We start from the raw sequence: 20,706 nt of genomic DNA, 5'->3' as shown, positions 1-20,706 counted from the left end.
CTTGCTTCAACTCATGCATTTTCTCCCTTTCCTGCCTGGAAGTAGCTCTTCAGTTGTGCTTTTATCCGAGAGTCCTAGGAGAACGGAGCAGTGGTGGGGACTGCCATCTATAAAGTCTGGATTTCTGGCTTTCATCTCAAGAGCACTGTGAGAACCAAATAAAATGACGTGTACATTTTTGTGCAATGTGAGCTCTAGGACTACATGGTTCTAATAAGGATTGAATTTTGTGTCACCCTGTTTTAATTAGATTGTGAAACTTGGACTCTGCTATGTGGATTTTGTTTCAAGATCAGGATTTCAAACCAGCCCCAGAAGAACGTGGTTGTTTCATGTGGAGAACCTTAGACCCAAGGACCAAGATACCTCAAGATGCCGACACATTATTCTAAATCCTCTCTCTAGTTGCCACAACTCACACAACTGGGGATTTTAAGCTCTTCTGCCTGTTAATACATTGTATTGATGGAGTTTTTACTGTCACACCTTTGCCAAGTACAACAGAACATTGCCTTACCTCACCTAGCCTACTGGAATCTTCCTGCAATTGTTAATGAAGATCAGGATTAGTCTTTTGCCTCTATCGAGAAGGGAGAATTCAACAACAAATTGGGGGCCTTGCAAAGCTACATAGGGCCATCTATTCCTTCATATCCCTCCAAGGTGACCCTCAAAGAGAAAGGAGCCAATTTAGTGTCCTCCCAGAAGTTCTGATAGTGTGGTGGGAGGGAACGAATGTTCTAGTTAGGGCAACAGTGGCGTATTCATTCAGGAAAAGTTGATTGGGAGCATGGAGACACCTGGGAATCCACTGCCGATCAGGGGGTGTCTACAGACTTAAACGATGGTACAAGGCCCTGCCTGAGTACCGCCTGTCCCTGAGACACCAAGTTTCTAGCTCCAAACCGTTCCCATGGCAGCTGTCCTCAGGTCCAGGATCAGGGATGCCAAGAGTGACTGTGGATCTGTCCACAGCCTCCTCCTGTGGTTGGAATCACCATGTCTCACTTTAACAAGGGACCTTCCTACAACCCCTCGGCTGAGATCAAGAAAACCTCCCAAAAATGATGAAGCTGAATAAGATCTTCGCAGTTTGCCAGAAGGGGTGGCAGGCATGAGGACTGAAACCCATTTCAGCAGGGCTAAAAAGATGGCATAATCCTACGAATTCAGACAACAGGATTCATTGAAGATGAAACTTGGGTCTTGGGTTCTCTAACTGAATCTTTCCACCTTGTTCTAGAGCCAGACGGTCTGGCTTCAGATACTTAAGATACCTCCATTTTGTTTCTTGTTCACATATATACAATATTGGAGAATATTGGCAATTTTATCAGAGCTTCTTAGACTCAGGGTAGTGTGTTGGTTTCCCACTGCGGCTACAACAAATTACTACAGTCTGTGGCCTAAAACAACACAAATTTATTATCTTACAATTCTGGAGGTCAAGAGTTCAAAATCTGTCTCATGGGGCTAGATTCACTGTGGCAGGGGGGCTGGTTCCTGCTTGAGGCTCCAGGAGAGAATCCGGTTCCTTGCCTTTTCCAAGCTTCTGGAAGCTGCCTGCATTAGCTTATGGCCCCTTTCTCTGACATCAAAGCTGGCAGCATAATGTCTCCTAGGGTCTCCATCATCATTCTGGCTGTGACCCTCCTGCCTCTCATATAGGGATCTTTTTGATAATCAGGCCCCATGTGGGTAAGGTCATCTCAGTATCCTTACTCATGTTTGCAAAGTCCCTTTTGCTATGTAAGGTAAGTAAATCCTCATGGGTTTGGAGAATTAGAGCATGAATATCTTTGGGGCCCATTATTCTATCTGCTGCAGATACGAAACCATCTGATATTTCTGAGGCAAATGATCTTCTTGAAAATGGAAACATGATCCAGTTGTGGATCATGTGGCTCATCACTGGTGATCCTGGAATAGGGGTCAACAGAACTTTCCTGGAAAAGATCAGATAGGAAATATTCCAGACTTTGCAGGCCATCCAGTCTGTCACAATATCTCAGCTCTGCCTTTGTAACCCAAAAGCAGGCATAGATAATACAGAAACAAGTGAGCATGGCTGTGTTTCAGTAAATCTTCATTTACAAGAACAGCCAGCCAGATTTGGCCCGGGAGCCATACCCCTCCTCTCGGTCTGGCTACAGTATAAAGATCCGGGTCACCCATTAACTTTGAGGTTAAGTGTATAGGAAAATGAGACCTTTTGAGGAAGGAAAATGAAAAGCTAGCAAAAGTGTAATTGGTTTAGAGATGGGAACTAATGTATCAGCCAGGCAGATATCCGTGGGGCTAGGAGGTGTCTTTTTTTTTTTTTTTTAAGATTTTTATTTATTTATTTGACAGAGATCACAAGTAGGCAGAGAGTCAGGCAGAGAGAGGAAGGAAAGCAGGCTCCCTGCTGAGCAGAGAGCCCGATGTGGGGCTCGATCCCAGGACCCTGAGATCATGACCTGAGCCAAAAGCAGAGGCTCTAACCCACTGAGCCACCCAGGAACCCCAGGAAGTGTCTTTATGATACCAGAATGTAAACCATGACAAACCAGATCACAGTTTCCCTGCAACGGGTGCTAACAACAGAAGAGCCAGCAGGCAATGTTGTGAACATCAGGTCTGGGAGAGAAATCTGTGTCTTGCCAATCTCTACAGGATTCTAACCAAGCTGTTTCCCAGAGAGCTGTGAGTGACTGTGAGCTTACGCAGCAAATGTCCCAAAGATTGGTGTTCCAGCAGAGCCTGTCATTACAGTGGAAGCCAAGAAGAGGATAAGAGAATCTGAGACCAGTGACAGTGGTTGTCAGGAAGAGGCTGTCACAGCAAGGACCAAGTTTACTAATCAATAGGGTGACCAAGGACTTGACTGAAGAAGGGAGTTCTTATACTATTAGTTCATTTTTGTCAAGTTTAGTAAAGACCAAACTAGTCTTAAGTAGCATTTCTTCCTGAAACTTTATTTTTCTGCTCATTTTACCTAAAGAAGCCCTACCCCTTTTTTTTCTTTCTGCAACTTCTTTCCTAAGTGACTGCTTTTTACACTGCAGCTGTTAAATTCTACAGCCTAATCTATTACTTGCCTATGAAGTAAAAGAGAGTACGTTGGAAATGGACGACTTCTCTTGTTGTTGTTGTTAACTGCTTTATTCTCATGGTTTTATTTTTATTTTATTTTTTTATTAACATATACTGTATGATTTGTTTCAGGGTGAAATGAACTGCTTCTTATAGCCAATTCCTTTATGCATTTTTTACAGTCTTTTACTTTAATATCTTCAGGCATCATAAAGCCTTTTATTTTTTTATTTTTATTCCAGTATAGTTAACCTACAGAGTTCTAAGAGTTTCAGGAATAAACTGTAGTGATTCAGCAGTTCTGTCCATGACTCAGTGATCCTCACAGTAAGTGTGCTCTTAATCTACATCTGTTTCACCCATCCCCCCATTCACCTGCCCTCCAGTGACCAACCAGCAGTTTGTTTTCTTGAGTTAAGAGTCTGTTTCTTGTTTTGCTTGTTCATGGTTTCATATATATATATATATATATATATATATATATATATATATATATATATATAAAACACGTTATACATATATCATATATATGTGAAGATTTTTATTTACTTGGCACTGCATGAGCACAAGCAGGGGGAACAGGAGGTAGAGGGAGAAGCAGGCTTCCCACTGAGCAGGGAGCCGGATGCAGGGCTTGATCCCAAGACCCTGGAATCACGATCTGAGCTGAAGGCAGACGCTTAACCAACTGAACCTCCAGGTTCATTTGGTTCTTAAATTCCACATATGAGTGAAATCATATGATATTTGTCTTTTCTTTTTTTAATTTAATTTGACAGACACAGTGGGAGAGGGAACACAAGCAGGAGGAGTGGGAGAGGGAGAAGCAGGCTTCCGCCTGAGCAGGGAGCCCAACCCCAGGACCCTTGGGATCATGACCTGAGCCAAAGGCAGACCCTTAATGACTGAGCCACCCAGGTGCCTGGTATTTGTCTTTCTCTGACTTATTTCCATTAGCATTATATCCTCTGGTCCATCCTTGTTGTTGCAAATAGTAAGATTTCATTCTTTTCTATGGCTGAGTAATGTCCCATCATGTACACACACCACATCTTCTTTATCCATTCTTCAGCTGATGGACACTTGGGCTGCTTCCATAATTTAGCTGTTGTAAACCTGCAGTAAACATAGGGGTGCACACATCCCTTTGAATTTGTTTTTTTGTTTTTGTTTTTGTTTTTTTGGATTAATTCCCAGTAGCGGAATTACTGGATCATATGATAATTCTATTTTTAGTATATGTGTTGCTGAAGCGAGCACAATGATAATTCTATTTTTAACTTTTTGGGGAACCACCATATTGTTTTCCACAGTGGCTGCACCAGTTTGCTTTCCCACCAACAGTGGGAGAGGTTTTTCTCCACATCCTCACCATTACTTGTCTCTTGTTTTGATTTTACCCATTCTGACAGGTGCGAGGTGGACCTCGTGGTGGTTTTGATTTGCGTTCCCCCGATGGTGATGATAATGAGTATCTTTTCATGTGTCTGGTGACCATCTGTGTGTCATCTTTAGAGAAATGACTTTTCATGTCTTCTGCCTATTTTTAATTGGATTTTTTTATGTTGAGTTGTACAAATTTTATATATAAATGCATATATACACATATATATATGTATATATATGCAACTATCTTCTTCCATTCAGTAAGTTGCCTTTTGGTTTTGCTTGTTTCCTTTGCTGGGCAGAAGCTTTTTATTTTGGTGTAGTCCCAATAGTTTATAGTTTGCTTTTTTTCCTCTTGCCTCTGGAGACATATATAGAAAAATGTTGCGGCAGCTGATGCCAGAAAATTACTGCTTTATTCTCTTCTAGGATTCTTATGGTTTCAGGGCTCACATTTATGTCTTTAATCCATTTTGAGTTTATTGTTGCAAACGTGTGAGAATATGGTCCAGGTTTCTCAACACTGTTTGTTGAACAGACTTTTTCCCATTGTGTATTCTTTCCTCCTTTATCCAAGAATAACTGAGCATATAATTGTGGATTTATTCTGGGCTCTCTGTTCTATTCTGTTGATCTATGGCGTCAATTTTTGTGCCTGTACACACTGTTTTGATTACTATAGCTTTGTACTATATCTTGAAATCTGGGATTTTGATACCTCCAGTTTTCTTTTTCAAGATTGCTTTTGCTATTCAGGGTCTTTCGTGGTTCTGTACAAATTTTAGGATTGTTGTTTCTGGTTCTGAGTAAAATGCTGTAGAGATTTTGATAGGGATTGCATTAAATCTGTAGATTGCTTTTGGTAGTATGATCACTTTAAGAATATGAGAATGGAAAATCTTCAATTTCTTTCACTAGTGTTTTGTAGTTTTCAGGGTATACGTCTTTCACCTCCTTGGTTAAGTTTACTCCTAGATATTTTATTATTTTTGATGCAATTGTAAATGGGATTGGAGTGGGTTTTTTTTTTCATTTTTCCCTTGTTTAATTTTTTAATTTAAATTTAATTAACATACAGTGTTAGTTTCAGAGGTAGAATTTAGTGATTCATCGGTCGCATATAACATCCTGTGCTCTTTACAAGTGTCCTCCTTAATGCCCATCGCTGTTAGCCCCACCCACCCACCTACCCTCCAGCAACCCTCAATTTGTTTCCTGTAGGTAAGAGTCCCTTATGGTTTGTCTCCCTCCCTGATTTTATCTTATTTTATTTTTCCCTCCCTTCTTCTATGATCCTCTATTTTGTTTCTTAAATTCCACATATGAGTGAGCTCATTGGTTTTTTTCTGACATATTTTGCTTAGCATAATACAGTCTAGTTTCATCCACATCATTGCAAATGGTAAGATTGCATTTTTTGATAGCTGAGTAATATTCCATTGTATATATACCACATCTTCTTTATCCATTCATCTGTTGTTGATGGACATCTGAGCTCATGCCATAGTTTGGCTGTTGTGGACGTTGCTGCTATAAACACCTGGGAGCACATGCCCCTTTGGATCAGTACGTTTGTTTCCTCTGGGTAAATACCCAGTAGTGCAGTTGCTGGGTCATAGGGTAGCTCTATTTTGAACTTTTTGAGGTACCTCCATGCTGTTTTCCACAGCGGCTGCACCAGCTTGCATTCCCACTAGCATCATAAGAGGGTTTCACTTTCTTCACATCTTTGCCAACATCTGTTGTTTCCTGACTTGTTAATTTTAGCCATTCCTGCTGGTTTGGGATTTTGATTTGTATTTGATTTGTATATCATTGTGGTTTTGATTTGTATTTCCCTGACGCTGAGTGATGTTGAATATTTTTTCATGTGTCTCTTGGCTATTTGTATGTCGTCTTTAGAGAAATATCTGTCCACGACCTTTGTCCATTTCTTGACCAAATTGTTTGTTCTTGGGATGTTGAGTTAGATTGGATTGTTTCTTTTGCTTTTTGCTACTTCATTATTAGTATATAGAAATACAATGGCTTTCTGTATTTTTGATTTTGTATTCTTCAACCTTTCTGAATTCATTTTTCAGTACTAGTAAAGGGGTGAGTGTGTGTGTGTGTGTGTGTGTGTGTGTGTGTGAAGTCTTTAGGATTTTCTATATATAGTATCATGCCATCTATAAGTAGTGAAAGTTTTCCTTCATCCTTACTGATTTGGATGCCTTTTATTTATTTATTTTTTTGTGGTCTGATTGCTGTGGCTCAGACTATCAAGACTATGTTGAATAATAGTGGTAAGAGTAGACATATTTGTCTTGTTCCTGACCTTAGGGGAAAACCTCTCAGTTTTTCCCCATCGAGTATGTTTTCTGTGGGTTTTTCATATATCGCCTTTATTATGTTAATGTATGTTCCTTCTAAACTGACTTTGCTGAGGGTTTTCTTATCACGAATGTATGTTGTACTCTGTCAAATGCTTTTTCTGCATTTATTAAAATTATCTTGTGGTTTTTATCCTTTCTTTCTTTTATTAATGTGATGTATCATATTGGTTGATTTGTGAATATTGAACCACCCTTGCATCCTGGGAAAAAATCCCACTTGATCATGGTGAATGATTCTTTTCAGTGTATTGTTGGATTCAGTTTGCTAACATTCTGTTCAGGATTTTTGCATCTATATTCATCAGAGATATTGGCCTATAGCTCTTTTTTTTGTTAGTATCTTGTCTTTATCTGGTTTTTGTATTGGGGTAATGCTGGTCTCATAGAATGAATTTGGAAGCTTTCCTTTCTCTTCTATTTTTTGGAATAGTTTGAGAAGAACAAGTATTAACAATTCTTTAAATGTTTGGTAGAATTTCCTTTCCTGGTGAAACCATCTAGTCCTGGACTTTTGTTGATTGGGCATTTTTTTAAATTACTCAATTTCATTGCTGCTAATTGGTCTGTTCATATTTTCTCTTTCTTTCCTTATTCAGTTTTGGGAGGTCACGTATTTCTAGGAATTAGTCCAGTTCTTCTAGGTTCTTCAATTTGCTGACATACATCTTTTCATAATATTCTCTTACAATCCTTTGTATTTCTGAGGTGTTGGCTGTTTCTCATTCTGTTACCCTGGGGTACTACTCTGGGGTAACAGAATGGATACCCCAGGTCTTTTTATTGACCTGGGGTAACAGAATGGATTTTGACCATTTATACTCAAGTAATTACTGATAGGTATGTATTGCTATTTTGTTACTTGCTTTATGGTTGTTTCTGGAATTCTTTTCTGTGTTTTCCTTCTCTTGCTGTCTTCTCTCAAGCTTTGGTGGCTTTCTTTAATGATATAATTCCTTTCTGCATATCTGTTACTGGTTTTTGATTTGTGGTTACCATTAGGTTTATATATAACATATATATATATATATATATAGCAGTCTATATTAAGTATATAACATATTAAGCTGTCTACATTAAGATGCATACAATAGTCTGTATTAAGTTGTTGGTCACTTATGTTTGAATCCATTCTTTACTCCTCTTCTCCCCACATTTTAGGTAAATGGTGTCATACTTTGCATTCTTATTTTGTGTCTTCTTGGATTTTTATAGATATACTTAATTTTACTGCCTTTGTGTTTCCTACTTTTTGTCTTTCTTTTCTACTCAGAGTCCCCTTAATATTTCTTGGAGAGCTGGTTGAAGGATGATGAATTCCTTTGTTTGGGAAACTCTTTCCCTCTCCCATTCTGGAGGACAGCCTTGCTGGATAGAATATTATTTGCAGGGTTGGTTGGGTTTTGTTTGTTTGTTTGTTTGTTTGTTTTACTTTCAGCACCTGCATAGATCATGCCTCTCCAGGGTAGCCTGCAAAACTTCTGCTGAAAAATCAGCTGACAGCATTATGGGGTTTTGCTTGTATGTAACAGTTTTCTCATGCTGCTTTTAAATTATCTAGCACTACTTTTTGCGCTTTTAATTACTATGGGACTTGGTGTGGACCTCCTTGGGTTGATTTTGTTGGGGGCTCTCTGCCTCCTGGATCTGGATTTGTTCCCTTCTCCAGATTCAGCAACCTTCTGGCTATTATCTCTTCAAATAGATATTCTGTCCTCTCATAATGTGAATGGTATCATACTTCATGGTGTCACTGAGGTGCCTTAGTCTATTTTCACTTTTTTTCCCGCTCTCTCCTGTTCAGCAGCATAGTCTTTCAAAAACAGTTTAGTATCTATGTGGAAGACTGCACACTTAGAGCTAACTATGGTTCTGCTTACTAAGTTGTAGCCATTTGAAGATTTAAATGTCAATATTTTCACGAAGTGTTCGCAAATTTTTTAGTAAAGTCATGAACAATGTGTATTTGTGATTAAACGTGCTCATCCTAGGACCTAACTGCAACAAATTTCTCTAGAGAGCATTTCAAAAGGCGCTTACACAAAACCAGCCCACAAGAAATTAAGGTTTGATCGTTATGTTTATTCCTCCTGTTCGTGCCAGTGTACCAACGTGGAGTTATGCTTCTTTCCCTTTTGCTGCACTGTTATACAACTGGGGAAAATGTGTGCTTTATTATGAAGATTTTTTTGAATCCTGGAAAAAACTGTTTTCAAGAGGCTCACAGCTTAGTGAGGGAGATCCAAACAGAAAATTATCTGACAAAGTGATAGAGTAATAAGAAATTAGCTGGGGAGTATTTTGAGTTGTAAACTATAGTTCCCAATTCTGGTAAAACTTAAGCAGAAAGGAAGTTTTCAAATGATAGCAGCTAGCTCACTGACTCTCTGGGAGAAGAAGATAGCCCGGTTTGAGTCTTTGAACCCAGGAAGGATGCTCAGTATCGGGCCAAATCCCTGGCCCCTGGTGCCAGAACCCCCACCAACGGAGAACAGCTGTGATGGTCATAGCTGTGACTGCCAGATGTCCCTGCCTTGGTGTCCCTGGTGCTGATGTATCTAATTAATGGAAAGACTTTTTATAGGCAGAAGGGAATGGGACACAGAAATTATACTAGCAAAAAGTAGAATGGTTGTGGCCAGGTCACCTTCCTTTAGGGGACACAGGGGTCTGTTGGGCAGATTACCTCAGTAGGATTGACTGGTTTAAGATTCCATTCCTGGGAAGGGCTGAAACTAAAAAGTGAGTATTAAGTCTCCGCTTGGTGGCTTGAGGCTTAGCATAAGTGACCCCGTTTTGGGCTTCTTGTCTCTTTCTTTAACAGGAATTAGAAGAAATGTGATTGGACCAGATGCTGGGGAGCTGTTATACCATACTCAGGATTCTAACTTTACTCTGGAAAGTAAGAGTAACCTGGGCAGTTTTGCATATCTGATCACTCTAATAGACATGGGGAGATATATTTAAGAAAACAACACAGGATGCACAGATATCTATGCCCTTAGACGTTATGAGAATCTGAGAGCAAAAGGGATGGGGGTAAAGACCGAAAACTGGAAGGGCTGGGTGGTCAATGCGATCTGAGAAGAAAAGAAAAAGTTAAGAGTGATGCCCAGGGTTTTCCTTTTGTAGGACTGAATGGACAATGAGGTCACCACTGGAGGTAAGTAGAGGGAAAATCTTTTGAGTGGAGGGAGTAGAAGCATCTGTCAAAGTAGGGTGAGTTGAGGGTCAGATGCCTGAAGAATATTCAGGTCTGAGTATCTGCAGTAACTGAGTATCAGTTGAACATATGAATGTCAAAACTGGATGGGAGGAAAGGGCTAGAGGTCAAGGACCAAAATATAAGAATATCTTAATGTTTCAAGGGCAAGTGAAAGAAGGGGACCTTCAGGAATAAAAGTAGGAAAGAGCAATCATATTATAAGTGGTTCAGAGTGGGGATTCAGTTATCCAGGGTCTGGGCCAATAAGATTTGAAATGGGAGGAGTCATCACCAAAGTTTTAGATTCAGGCTGGTTCTGGTTTCCACCAGCTTCACTGCCTGTCTTAGTCATCACTTCTGAGAAAAGAATGACCTTTACTTTCTCTTTATTTGCATCAGTAGGAGTAGGTAGGTCAAAAACTCTTTGCCATTGAAGGAAAAAAATCAGCAAATTGATTTCTGGTCCAGGCTCTGCCAGAAATACCCATGTTTTGACTTTGGATACTCTGACCTTTTGTAGGTTATGTGCTTTTCTGAAAAATAAGAGACTTGAACCTGATAATCTCCAAGGGTTCTATCAGCTGGGTTAGTCAGGAGACAGAAACCTTATATTATTTTAACAGAACAATATAAAGAATTAAGCAGGCATTGAAGAAAGGACCAAAGGAAAATAAGTTTCAGAGAGCCAGCACCTTCCAGAAGCAGCTGCCACTGGAAGTCTATGAGAACAAAATGAGAGCGGTCTGCATTCCCACAAAACACAGGAGGTCCTCAAAGAGCCAACTCCCAGCCTTCTGAGAAGGCGCGCTGCTAGTGTCTGAGGAGCACAATGACCCTGCTTCCAGAAGCACAGGACAAACTGAAGTCTGCCCTGCTGCTGGTTATAACCTGCCCTGCAGACAACACTGCCAGGGTGATGCTGCTGAACAAAGCGAATAGGAAAAACCCCTTCCTCCCCCAGCCTCGCAGCTATTCTGCTCTTCCTACAGGACGTTTCGGTCTCTGAGCATCTCATTCAACAGTCAACATGATGAATAAAGAAAAATATAATTTCATCACTGAAATGGAAGTAAAGAATATACTGAACCCAAAGTAATGGGACACACACACACACACAAAACCCTGGAAGATAAGAAGGGGCAAAGCTTAGGGTGACTTCTGAAGCCTGAAGACTTTGACCTTCGTTGACAATACAGGATGCCAAGGCAAGAGATAAAGCCAATGCCTGTCAAGATAAAGAGTATAACAGGAGACCCTCTGATAAACCTGGACGCAAAGATATATACGCCTTTATCTGTAGTAATACAGATAACCGAGAAATCAACCGCACCCTGCAGGAGGAGTCAACAAGGCAATGTGTCTATCTCCAGCTAGACACTATGGTAAGGAGAGGAAACCGCCTTTGGAATTTGTAAACCACAAGTTGGTTCTTGTGCCAGATATGGTCTGAAGTCCCACTAACTATATGGTTTGAAACCCCTAATAGAGAATTTAATTCAAATCAGTTCTGGGTAATGCCCCCCAAGGGACAGGCAAACGCTTTCCCAGGGAGCTCAGCTTTCAAAGAATGCCCACAGATAAAATGCTGGGAGTGAGCAGCTCACAGTCATAATTCACAAGGCACACAAGGAAACAAAGCACCATGAATAAGAACCAGCAGAAATCTCAGTAGTAACCAGGGAAACTGATAAAAAGTGTATTGAATTGGCACTCAGTTTGGCGTTACCTAGTGGGTGGATGCACATAAGCATGTGCTTAACCCATATTCCTACACTACATCCTAAAGAAACTCTTAAACACGTATCTTAGGGGTAATATAGCAGAATGTTCCTGGCACTATTGTTCATAATGGGAGAAAACCCCTAGCAATAACCCTACTGAGCAGCATGACAATGGATACATGGTGGCATATTCACACCCTGCCTTGCTGCAGGAATGAACCAGCCTCACTGTGTGCATTGACACAGATGGATTGTTAATAAAATAATACTGAACAAAAGCCAGAGAAGAATATGTCAAGTATGAGTCAGGCCATTTACATAAATTAAAAAAGATACACCTTGTTTAAGGGTACAGACCAAGCAGTAAAACTAAAGTGAAAAGCAAGAGAAAATTATTATCACAAAATTCAGGATAGGAGTTATCTCTGGGAAGGTAAGTAGGAAGGAAATATAATCAAAATGGGATCATCACAGCGGGGTCTGGGGGTTCTACTGTGGCTGGATAGAATGTGATCCTGCTTTAGAATGTACATTTTACACACTTCTGTGTGACTGCGCTTACAAAAAATCAGACATGATCCCTACAGTCCTTTCCCAACCCGTGGGACCTACTGTCAGAGTGATGTACTATCCACACTTTCAATGCCAGCCTCTTTGGCCATCAAATAAAAGGGACCCGATTTTCTCAGCAGTTCTTGAGGGCTGCTATACTCTACAATCTTCCCGTTGTCTAAGACCATTATCCTGAAACAAAGGAGAAAGAAAGGTGTCAGCAGTCATTTTACATCTTGGCATTTGTATGAACAATCAGGACCAAGACATGGTGTATTCATTCATGAAAGGCTACAAAGCAGTGAGAACAAATGGACGGCAGCTGTCTGCATTGACAGCTGGTTCCATATATATGGCCAAAGAATGGTGGGTTCCATATATATGGCCAAAGAATCAAGTAGTAGAAGAATACAGTAGACGTCCCTTTACAGAAGTTTTTTTTTTTTTTTTTTTTAAAGATAGACCTTGTTTAAGGGAGCCTGTTGTCTCCAAACAGGTTCCAAGATTATGGACATTACCCCCATTTTTAACGTACCATGCCAGAGCTGGAAAAAGCAGGAAGCGTCTAATCATGGTTCAGTGGTTGAGAAGATCTGTGGTTAACACCTGCCCCTCATGGCTAGGGTCTTCACCTCCTCACACTCCGTTAATAATCATATACAATTGCCCATTTTGCCCTCAAGTCCATTCCCTTAACCCTGCTGGCTTTCACTCACTTGGTGTATAATTTTGGACAAATTCCTTGAAGCTTCGGTTTCCTCATCAGTAAAATGATGGTGTTTAGACTTTCAGCTGTGGGGTATTTTATGACTAATGCTATTTCTGTCATTCAAGGGCCCAGTGGTGTCTGTCAAGCTGTCCCCACACTCACTTGTCGCTGTCCATGATGGTGTGCAGCCTGTGAGCGATGGTGATGGTGGTGCAGTGGGAGAACTCCTTTTGGATGGTTGTCTGGATGAGGCGATCAGTCTCCAGATCCACGGCAGCGGTGGCCTCGTCCATGATCAGAATCTTGGATTTCCGAAGCAGAGCCCGGGCCAGGCACAGCAGTTGCCTTTGTCCTACGCTGCAGCCAAGGGATCAAAGTAAGCATGAGCCTCTGGGAGCCATGGCCAATGTGGTATGGGGTAGGTCACATTCCAGATCCGACTTTTGAAACCCCAACTCCTAAATTCCCCCAGAACAAACACCTCACAGAAGGGGCTAAGATGAGGTTTTCCAAACTCTCTCCTACCGCAGGTGCTTAATTTTAAAAATTCATAGGCCTGGGTCCTGCTCTTCTCAAACACGAGGGGGAGGAGCCTCAGGGCATGTATTTTTTAATAAATACCCCCAGGCAATTTCCATGTTTCATGAGTTTGGAAAACCGTAGCCGGGGAACCATTCTTTGGGTCCCTAGGTGATATCCCAGCACATCAACAGCAATTCCAAAATAGGATGGGAGGTCTCCAAGTTCACCACAGCCGTGTCTGACCCAACACCATTAATATAGGTTGACGCCGCATCAGAATGTCCCAGTGGCATTTCTTAGCAGCCTCAGCAAATCCATTCATTATTTTAATGTGTAATTCTAGTCTCAAGGCTAATTATTTGTTCAAGCCCTTCTGCCTCGATTAGAGACGTAGCTATCTAATGAACATGGTGTCTTGGTGTGAGATGCAATGTATGTGGAAATCGAATATGCTTGTAAAATGCAAATCGCTTTAATTTGCTAAAAGCCAGTAATGAAGGCTGGACCTCTTACTTACATAAAGCAGCTTTGGGAAATGATGTGGAGGAAATATTTGGGAATTCGCTAATTGCTCTTTCCTGCTGTGGCCATTAGGGAACATATTAAACAGAGGGGGGCTGGGCTAAAGTTCTGTAATTCTCCACAAGAAAATTTCTGCTGGAGATGAGAAGTCACCCAAGATGAACTCCCAGTTTTCTACTGTAGTGTCCGCACAGAGACAGGGCAAGACTGGAGTTCGGTTGCATGCCCTCCTGCCTGGCCCTGGGGGGCTTCCTAGAGCAGGCTGGGGCCCAGGTGCCAGTCTGGCTTTCAGCTGCTGTCTCTCTCCACATGACCCACCTCCCATCACTCACCAGAGAAATGGAGGCTTCAACCACTCCAACCCAGGTCTGAAATCAAGGCCCTGGTCGCGCCATTTAAGTGTCCCCAGCATGAAGAGAGAAAGAGGGTCGGATGTGGTGTTCTCACAAACCAGACATGTCAAGGCCCCCATGTCATATCTGGCCAAAGGAGCTCCATAGCCCCTCATGGCTGCTTATCTGCTACACGACATTTTCTACACGATCAGTACATATTTGTGGACTGAAGGGTCTTTTGCATAGGCCTGAAGACCCACTTACGTCCTGCTAGTTCCCAGATCCGTTGCTGATGGAAAACAAATGGGATGGCATTCTGTATCAAGGCTACACACTGATGTCACTGATGTCACCTGGGCCCCGATTCAGTGGGTCTGGGGCACCACCTGGGCATTGGGATTTTTAAATATTTCCCTAAGGGGTTCTAGGGACTAAGACTCTCTGCTCTAGGTAGTGCTTCTCAAGCTGTAATGTACACACAGACCACCTGGGACTCTTGCTAACACGTACATTCTGATGAGTCGGTCTAGCGTCAGAGTCTGCATTCGTAACAAGTTCCCAAGGGAAGCCAGAGCTACTGGGCCACCCTTCTGTTCGGAGCTTCCTCAGCTCAGGGTCCATGCCCTGTCTACCACTCGGAAGGCAACCCAGGACCGGAGTAATTCTGTGATCCCACAGAATACTATTAGCACCAGGAACAAAGGGGTGCTTCCCCCCACCTCCTCCCACTGCCTGTGGGGGGAAGTGGGTTATGAAACATTACCTAAGGTTGTCACCAGCTTCTGTCACTTCATGAGACAACCCAAGTTGCAGGCCAGATACAAAGGATTTGAGGTGAGCCAGCTCCAGGGCCTTCCAAATCTCCTCATCTGAGTGGTTGTTAAAAGGGTCTAGGTTCATCCTCAGGGTTCCAGAGAACAGGATGGGATCCTGTGAGTCAAGGGAGGAGGGGGGCTATTGAAGCTCATGACAAGAAAGGGTCTAGCAGGTTTTATTTGTGGCTAGAAGAGGGCAGATAGGACTGGCCCGAGACGCACAGCTCAGTAGTGGTCAAGCTCTTGTGAAGCCTAGGGGGCTTCCACAAGATAAAGGGGAGCTCTCGGTTTTTTCACTGCGAGATTCATTTATGGATTTCCAAGTTCACCTCAGCATATCTTAAGAAGGTAAGAGGAATGTTCCACACCCTCAGATGAAAATTCAGGGTATGGAAGTGAAGGGATCAGGGGTGGGCCGGGGAAGGGACAGGACAGTCATGGAAGAATGTATTAAGCTTTTTGAAGAAGCTGGAGAAAAGATTACATCAAACTGAGTGAATATTGGACAAGACAAAACCATCCCCAGAGACTTGGCTACAAGAAGAGAGGAAGAATGGACCCACATACCACCTCCCACCCCCAGGCCAAGAAGCCTCCAAGGCAGACCTTATTTGGGAGGGTCCAGAGGAAGCCAAAGGGAAGACTTTTTTGCTGATGCACACTAAGCGTTCCACTTGCTGGCAAAAACCTGCAGCAAATTCCCTCCACTGTCTTTTAACGATAGCAAATGGGGAGTATAAAGCTTAATGGTTTCAAGCTTCAGCAGCAAAACTGCAAATGTTGATTGCAATGGTCTTGTGAACCCAGGATGGGCTCTAGAAATGCTAAATAATCATCTGCTCTATTTCACTTCTGTTGTTTTCCTGCCACCTAGTGGTTAGATGCTGGCAGTCACACAAGCCTATCCCCACAAAATGCCAGTGTTATTTTTAAGTTCTAGCAAGGATGTGTCTTAGGGAACGGGCGTAGATATCCTTGGTAGCCTGCAGAAATGACACTGCTAAGTGAATATACATCAAGAAGCAGATGCATATGTTTCCTGCATAAAATCTGTCCCCTGAGGCTGGTACAAACCAAGTTCTAGAACTCACCTGGGGGATGATGGTCAGCTTCTCTCGGAGGTCATGGAGCCCAATGGAAGCAATATCTACTCCATCAATGATGATCTGGCCACCTGCAGCCTCAAGGATTCTGAAGAGGCCATTTGTCAAGGAAGACTTCCCAGCTCCTGTCCTGCCGACCACACCAATCTGTAAATACATTTCCTTTGTACATTAGTTCACCATGTACTTCTTCGGGGGGATGATTTTATCCTGGGCCATTCATAACCCCAGGTGGAAAGAGACAGTGATTGGCTCCTCCTTCTCAAAGATATTCTACAATATTTTGGTTTTGGTGAGAGAAAAAAAGTGCCCAGATGTCAGAAAAAGAGGCCTTCTCATTCTACTTTCTCAATTACTGTTGCTCAGAACCACAATGACTGTTGGACACATCAGCAACTGTTACAATTATGACTGGACATTATAGGTTTTTTTTTTTTTTTTTTTAAATCTTTGTTTAGAAGTGAGGAAAAGGGAAAGTCAGGTCTCACATCACTTGAGAACCTCATCAGCAACCTTACCCAGACACTTTTTTTTTTTTTTAAACGTTTCTATGTTTTTACATCAGACCCCAAGTCCTTGAGAACAGGAGCACCACAGGAAGGTGCAGGACTTTGCAGACCAGAGAACTAAATCATTCTCTCTGCTGGGACCACATTGCTGTCCTCACCAGTTCCTTCCCTAGGCTGGGTGCTTCCTGACTTCCCCTCCACAAGACATGGCCCTTACAGGAAATGAGCCCCCATCAGCCAGAGGCGAAGACGGTGCTGCCGCCCCGCCCCTCAGGGAAACCGGGAAGGGCTGAGCGGAAAACCCTTCCAGCCCCGGTAAGTCGGTTTGATCCTCTGTTGATATCCTGCCCTCTGGTGGTGGAGCTGTGTCCCTGCACCTTCCCAGGGCAGAAGACTGCCCTGACCCTCTCATTCCAGCCCAATAATGAAAGCAGAGTCCAGCTGCTTTCCACCCCTGTGTCCAACTGTGTCCTGATCACGAGGACGCACATTCAGGCCTTTCTTCAGCTCCACATACCTTCTCCATGCTCCTAATGTCACAAGTGATCCCTCTCAGTACAAGATCCAGCTCCGGCCGGTACCGCACTTGGTAGTTGTTAAACTGGATCTCCCCTTTGCTGGGCCATCCTGGGGGAGGTCTCTTATCAGTCACCCAGGGTGCCTGGCAAAGAGACAGGAAGAGAAGTGCTTTACATGGTGGCCACTCACTGAATAATCCCCACAGGTCTCGTGTCACAGACTAGGAGGATAGCAGTGTCCTAGCCGCCTGTGGGCATCTGTATGGACTAGAATGAATTAGACTAGTACTTCCAGAAGGTTCCTGCCTTATTCAATCAAAGAAGCTCCATTCCACAGTGCTGCTCTGTGGACTTCCAGAATGAAGACACCTTTAACTTGGTGCATTCCAAGACCTCACCTCCCCCTAAACCATTTCCTATTTTAAGTTTCAAGAAATTGGGTTGAATTAGAGCAAAGCAAACTTCAGAAGAACCTTTGTGACTCCCCGTAAAATCGCTAGACAGGGTAAAGATGCCCTCTGGAAGGGAACGTTTTTCTTTTGCCTTGTCCCTGGGTTCTTCTAAATCCTCCGTACCTCGTTTTCCACTTTTATGTACTCATTTATTCTTTCAACAGCCACAATGTTGGTCTCTATTTCTGACGTCATCCTCACTAGCCAGTTCAAGGTCTGTGTGATCTACAGAAAAAAACCCAGAAAACGAAAGATCACCTCTGGCTTAGATACCAGCTCAGTCAAGCCATAAGGTCAATCTGATGCCCACTTCGTACTAGCACACTGCCGAGCTCTTTGAGAGAACAGGGAAAAGTGTCAGTGACAGTCCTCACCTCCTTGGGGGAGGCAATGAGACCAGTATGGTCTGGAAGACAAGTAAGACCTCAACCATGTGGCGGCACATGAAAGACAACACGAGACCAGAGCGGCTGGGGCTAAGTTGGGGTTGGAGAAGCTGGCAGGGGGTAGAGGGGGACCAGAACTCCAATCTCCTGCCTGGAAGCCCAATGTTCTCTGTAGAAGGAAGAGTGGGTGGCGTTCTATAAATGGGGAAAGCATAAGAGAAAACTTTCCAAAAAGCTGCTTCCTCTCTCTGCTTTCAACAAGAGCCCAAGGCTCGGGGTGGAGCATTGACAAGGACCCTCTTTACCCCAGTAAACTCCTGCCTGCAGAAATACGTGTAACCAGCAGTAAGAGCTTGTCCAAGTCTGCGCCAGTCTAGAGCCTGGGGAATCTGTGGATTACTTAGATGCAAGCTTCTTTCACACATACACTTAGACCAGGGTTGTTGTTTTTTTGTTTTGTTTTGTTGGTTTTTTTTGAGCAAATGGTGGTTGAAAAGAGGGAGAGTACAGGATGTTGGAGAGAAGAGTAACCACTTTGTTTAGGTAGAACCACGTGAAATGAATTGTTGATATCTGAATGTTTTTGTTTTCATTTAGTCTAATCGTTGTCTTTGCCCCATCCACCCGAGGTTAATAAGCCCCAAAATGGGCTTGAGGGTAATGAAGGAGCAGTGGATCAAGGAACCGAATAACTCTGGTGTATAAGAGAGTTCTCTTTGGGGCCCCACCATGATTGCCTTAGGCCTTAACAACTCCAAATGAGCACAGCACCATACAGAACGGACTGGTAGTTATGTAAGCCAATATGTTAGTTCCCAAAATATCGAGAAAGATGGCCAAATGACTCATAAAATGAGTATCCTTCAGTGAATACAGATTGTAGTGTCAGCCACAACCTTGGGCACTAGGAAATAATGTATTGCCTAGTCATACTGGGGATACATTATATAGTTTACTGGACTACATTCTTTATTAGAATTTATTCTGTGATTTAAGAAAAACAAAAATAGAAAAAGATATTCAAAAGACTTTGTTACTATTATGGAAAAGAAACTGGGGGCACCTGGCTGGCTCAGCTGGTGAAGCATATGACTCTTGATCTCAAGGGCATGTGTTTGAGGGGCGCCTAGGTGCCTCAGTGGGTTAAAGCCTCTGCCTTCGGCTTGGGTCATGGTCTCAGGGTCCTGGGATCAAGCCCGGTATTGGGCTCTGCTTCCCCCCCTCTCTCTGCCTGCCTGCCTACTTGTGATCTCTGTCTGTCAAATAAATAAATAAAATATTTGTTTTAAAAAAGGGGGGCATGCGTTTGAGTCCCACGTTGGGTGTGGAGCCTTCTTAAAAAAAATAATAAACGGAAAGAAACTCATTTCTCATTTATTCTCTTTTGACTAGAATCAGGCAAAGAGGTAAAGAGGCAGGGAACTATCAGATTAAGTCATATTGAATTGCTGTCTTCTTTTAAGATTTATTTAGAGGGAGACAGTGGGAGGGAGAGTATGTGCACGAGTGTAGGGGGAGAGGCAGAGGGTGAGAGAATCCCAAGCAGACTCCATGCTGAGCAGCACAGAGCCCAGCACAGAGCTCTATCTCACAACCCTGAGATCACAACCTGAGCCGAAACCAAGAGTTGGATGCTTAGCCCACTGTGCCCCCCAGGCACCCCTCACACTGCTTTCTTAACTCCCAAGGGCAACAAAATTTTTGTCCATTTTTCCAGATGACACTGGTACCCACTCAGAAAGGGTAAGGAACATGTCGATAGGTCACACAATTAGTAAGAGACAGAGCCAGGGCTTGAACTTCAGTTCCCTAGTCCCTCTGGATCTAGAAAGGAATCAAGAACACAAACTCCACAGTATACTCTAGACTCAGTTTGAGAATAAGTGCATTAATTTAACTCCCAACCTTCATACTCACATTAAGCGCATTGGACAAAACAAAGCCCACAGTGTCTCCACGGAGGTTATCTTTATAAATAACCATCATCAGGGATGAAAAGAAGACAATCAGGTTCCCAATCAGCTCCAGACGAATTGCAAGCCACCTGTAGGGCAACAGAACCAGAGAAAAAGTGTCACTGACATTCACCTCCTTACCTTAACCAGCAACCTACATGTCCATGGAACATGGGGAGGGATTGAGTTGGTTGGGCTGTGTTCTTACAAATGTCTCAATCTGACTATATCATATGTTCCTGAAGTCTTTTAAAGTTAGGTTTTAGAAAATAAATGGCATTTTAAAGGTACTAGGGAAGTTGGCTACATGAAGAGAATCCTGTGATTCAGGGTCTCTCATACTTGCCAAAGCAGAAGAATGGTCTGAGGTAATTATTAAAAATACAAAATTCATGCAAGAAAATTCTGGGACTCTTTCCCAGGAGATTGATTCAGGGAGCCTAGAGTGGAGTTTGGGAATTCACTTTTTTTTTTTTAAGTAAACTGTACCCCCAACATGGGGCTCAAACTCAAAACCCCAAGGTTGAGTGACATGCTTTACCAAGCGAGCAAGCTTCTTTTGCCACCCT

At 42.7% G+C, this 20,706-nt stretch overlaps 1 protein-coding gene across 1 annotated transcript in view; it reads right to left on the bottom strand.

The window, feature by feature from the left end:
* Positions 1 to 10,407: 10,407 nt before the first annotated feature.
* ABCC2 (ATP binding cassette subfamily C member 2) overlaps positions 10,408 to 20,706 on the bottom strand; it is a 74,346-nt gene continuing 64,047 nt past the window's right edge. The window contains exons 26-32 of the mRNA XM_059398333.1: positions 20,100 to 20,226; positions 17,920 to 18,021; positions 17,344 to 17,487; positions 16,306 to 16,464; positions 15,163 to 15,329; positions 13,183 to 13,377; positions 10,408 to 12,503 (exon numbers count right to left, since the gene is read on the bottom strand). Of these exons, the coding sequence (XP_059254316.1) occupies positions 12,374 to 12,503; positions 13,183 to 13,377; positions 15,163 to 15,329; positions 16,306 to 16,464; positions 17,344 to 17,487; positions 17,920 to 18,021; positions 20,100 to 20,226 (1,024 nt within the window). The 3' untranslated portion in view covers positions 10,408 to 12,373. The remainder of the gene's footprint in view (positions 12,504 to 13,182; positions 13,378 to 15,162; positions 15,330 to 16,305; positions 16,465 to 17,343; positions 17,488 to 17,919; positions 18,022 to 20,099; positions 20,227 to 20,706) is intronic.

Source organism: Mustela nigripes, chromosome 4, assembly GCF_022355385.1.
Source record: "Mustela nigripes isolate SB6536 chromosome 4, MUSNIG.SB6536, whole genome shotgun sequence".
Taxonomy (NCBI): Eukaryota; Metazoa; Chordata; class Mammalia; order Carnivora; family Mustelidae; genus Mustela; species Mustela nigripes.
Note: the sequence above shows the minus strand (reverse complement) of the source record. Positions and strands in the feature narration are given on the sequence as shown.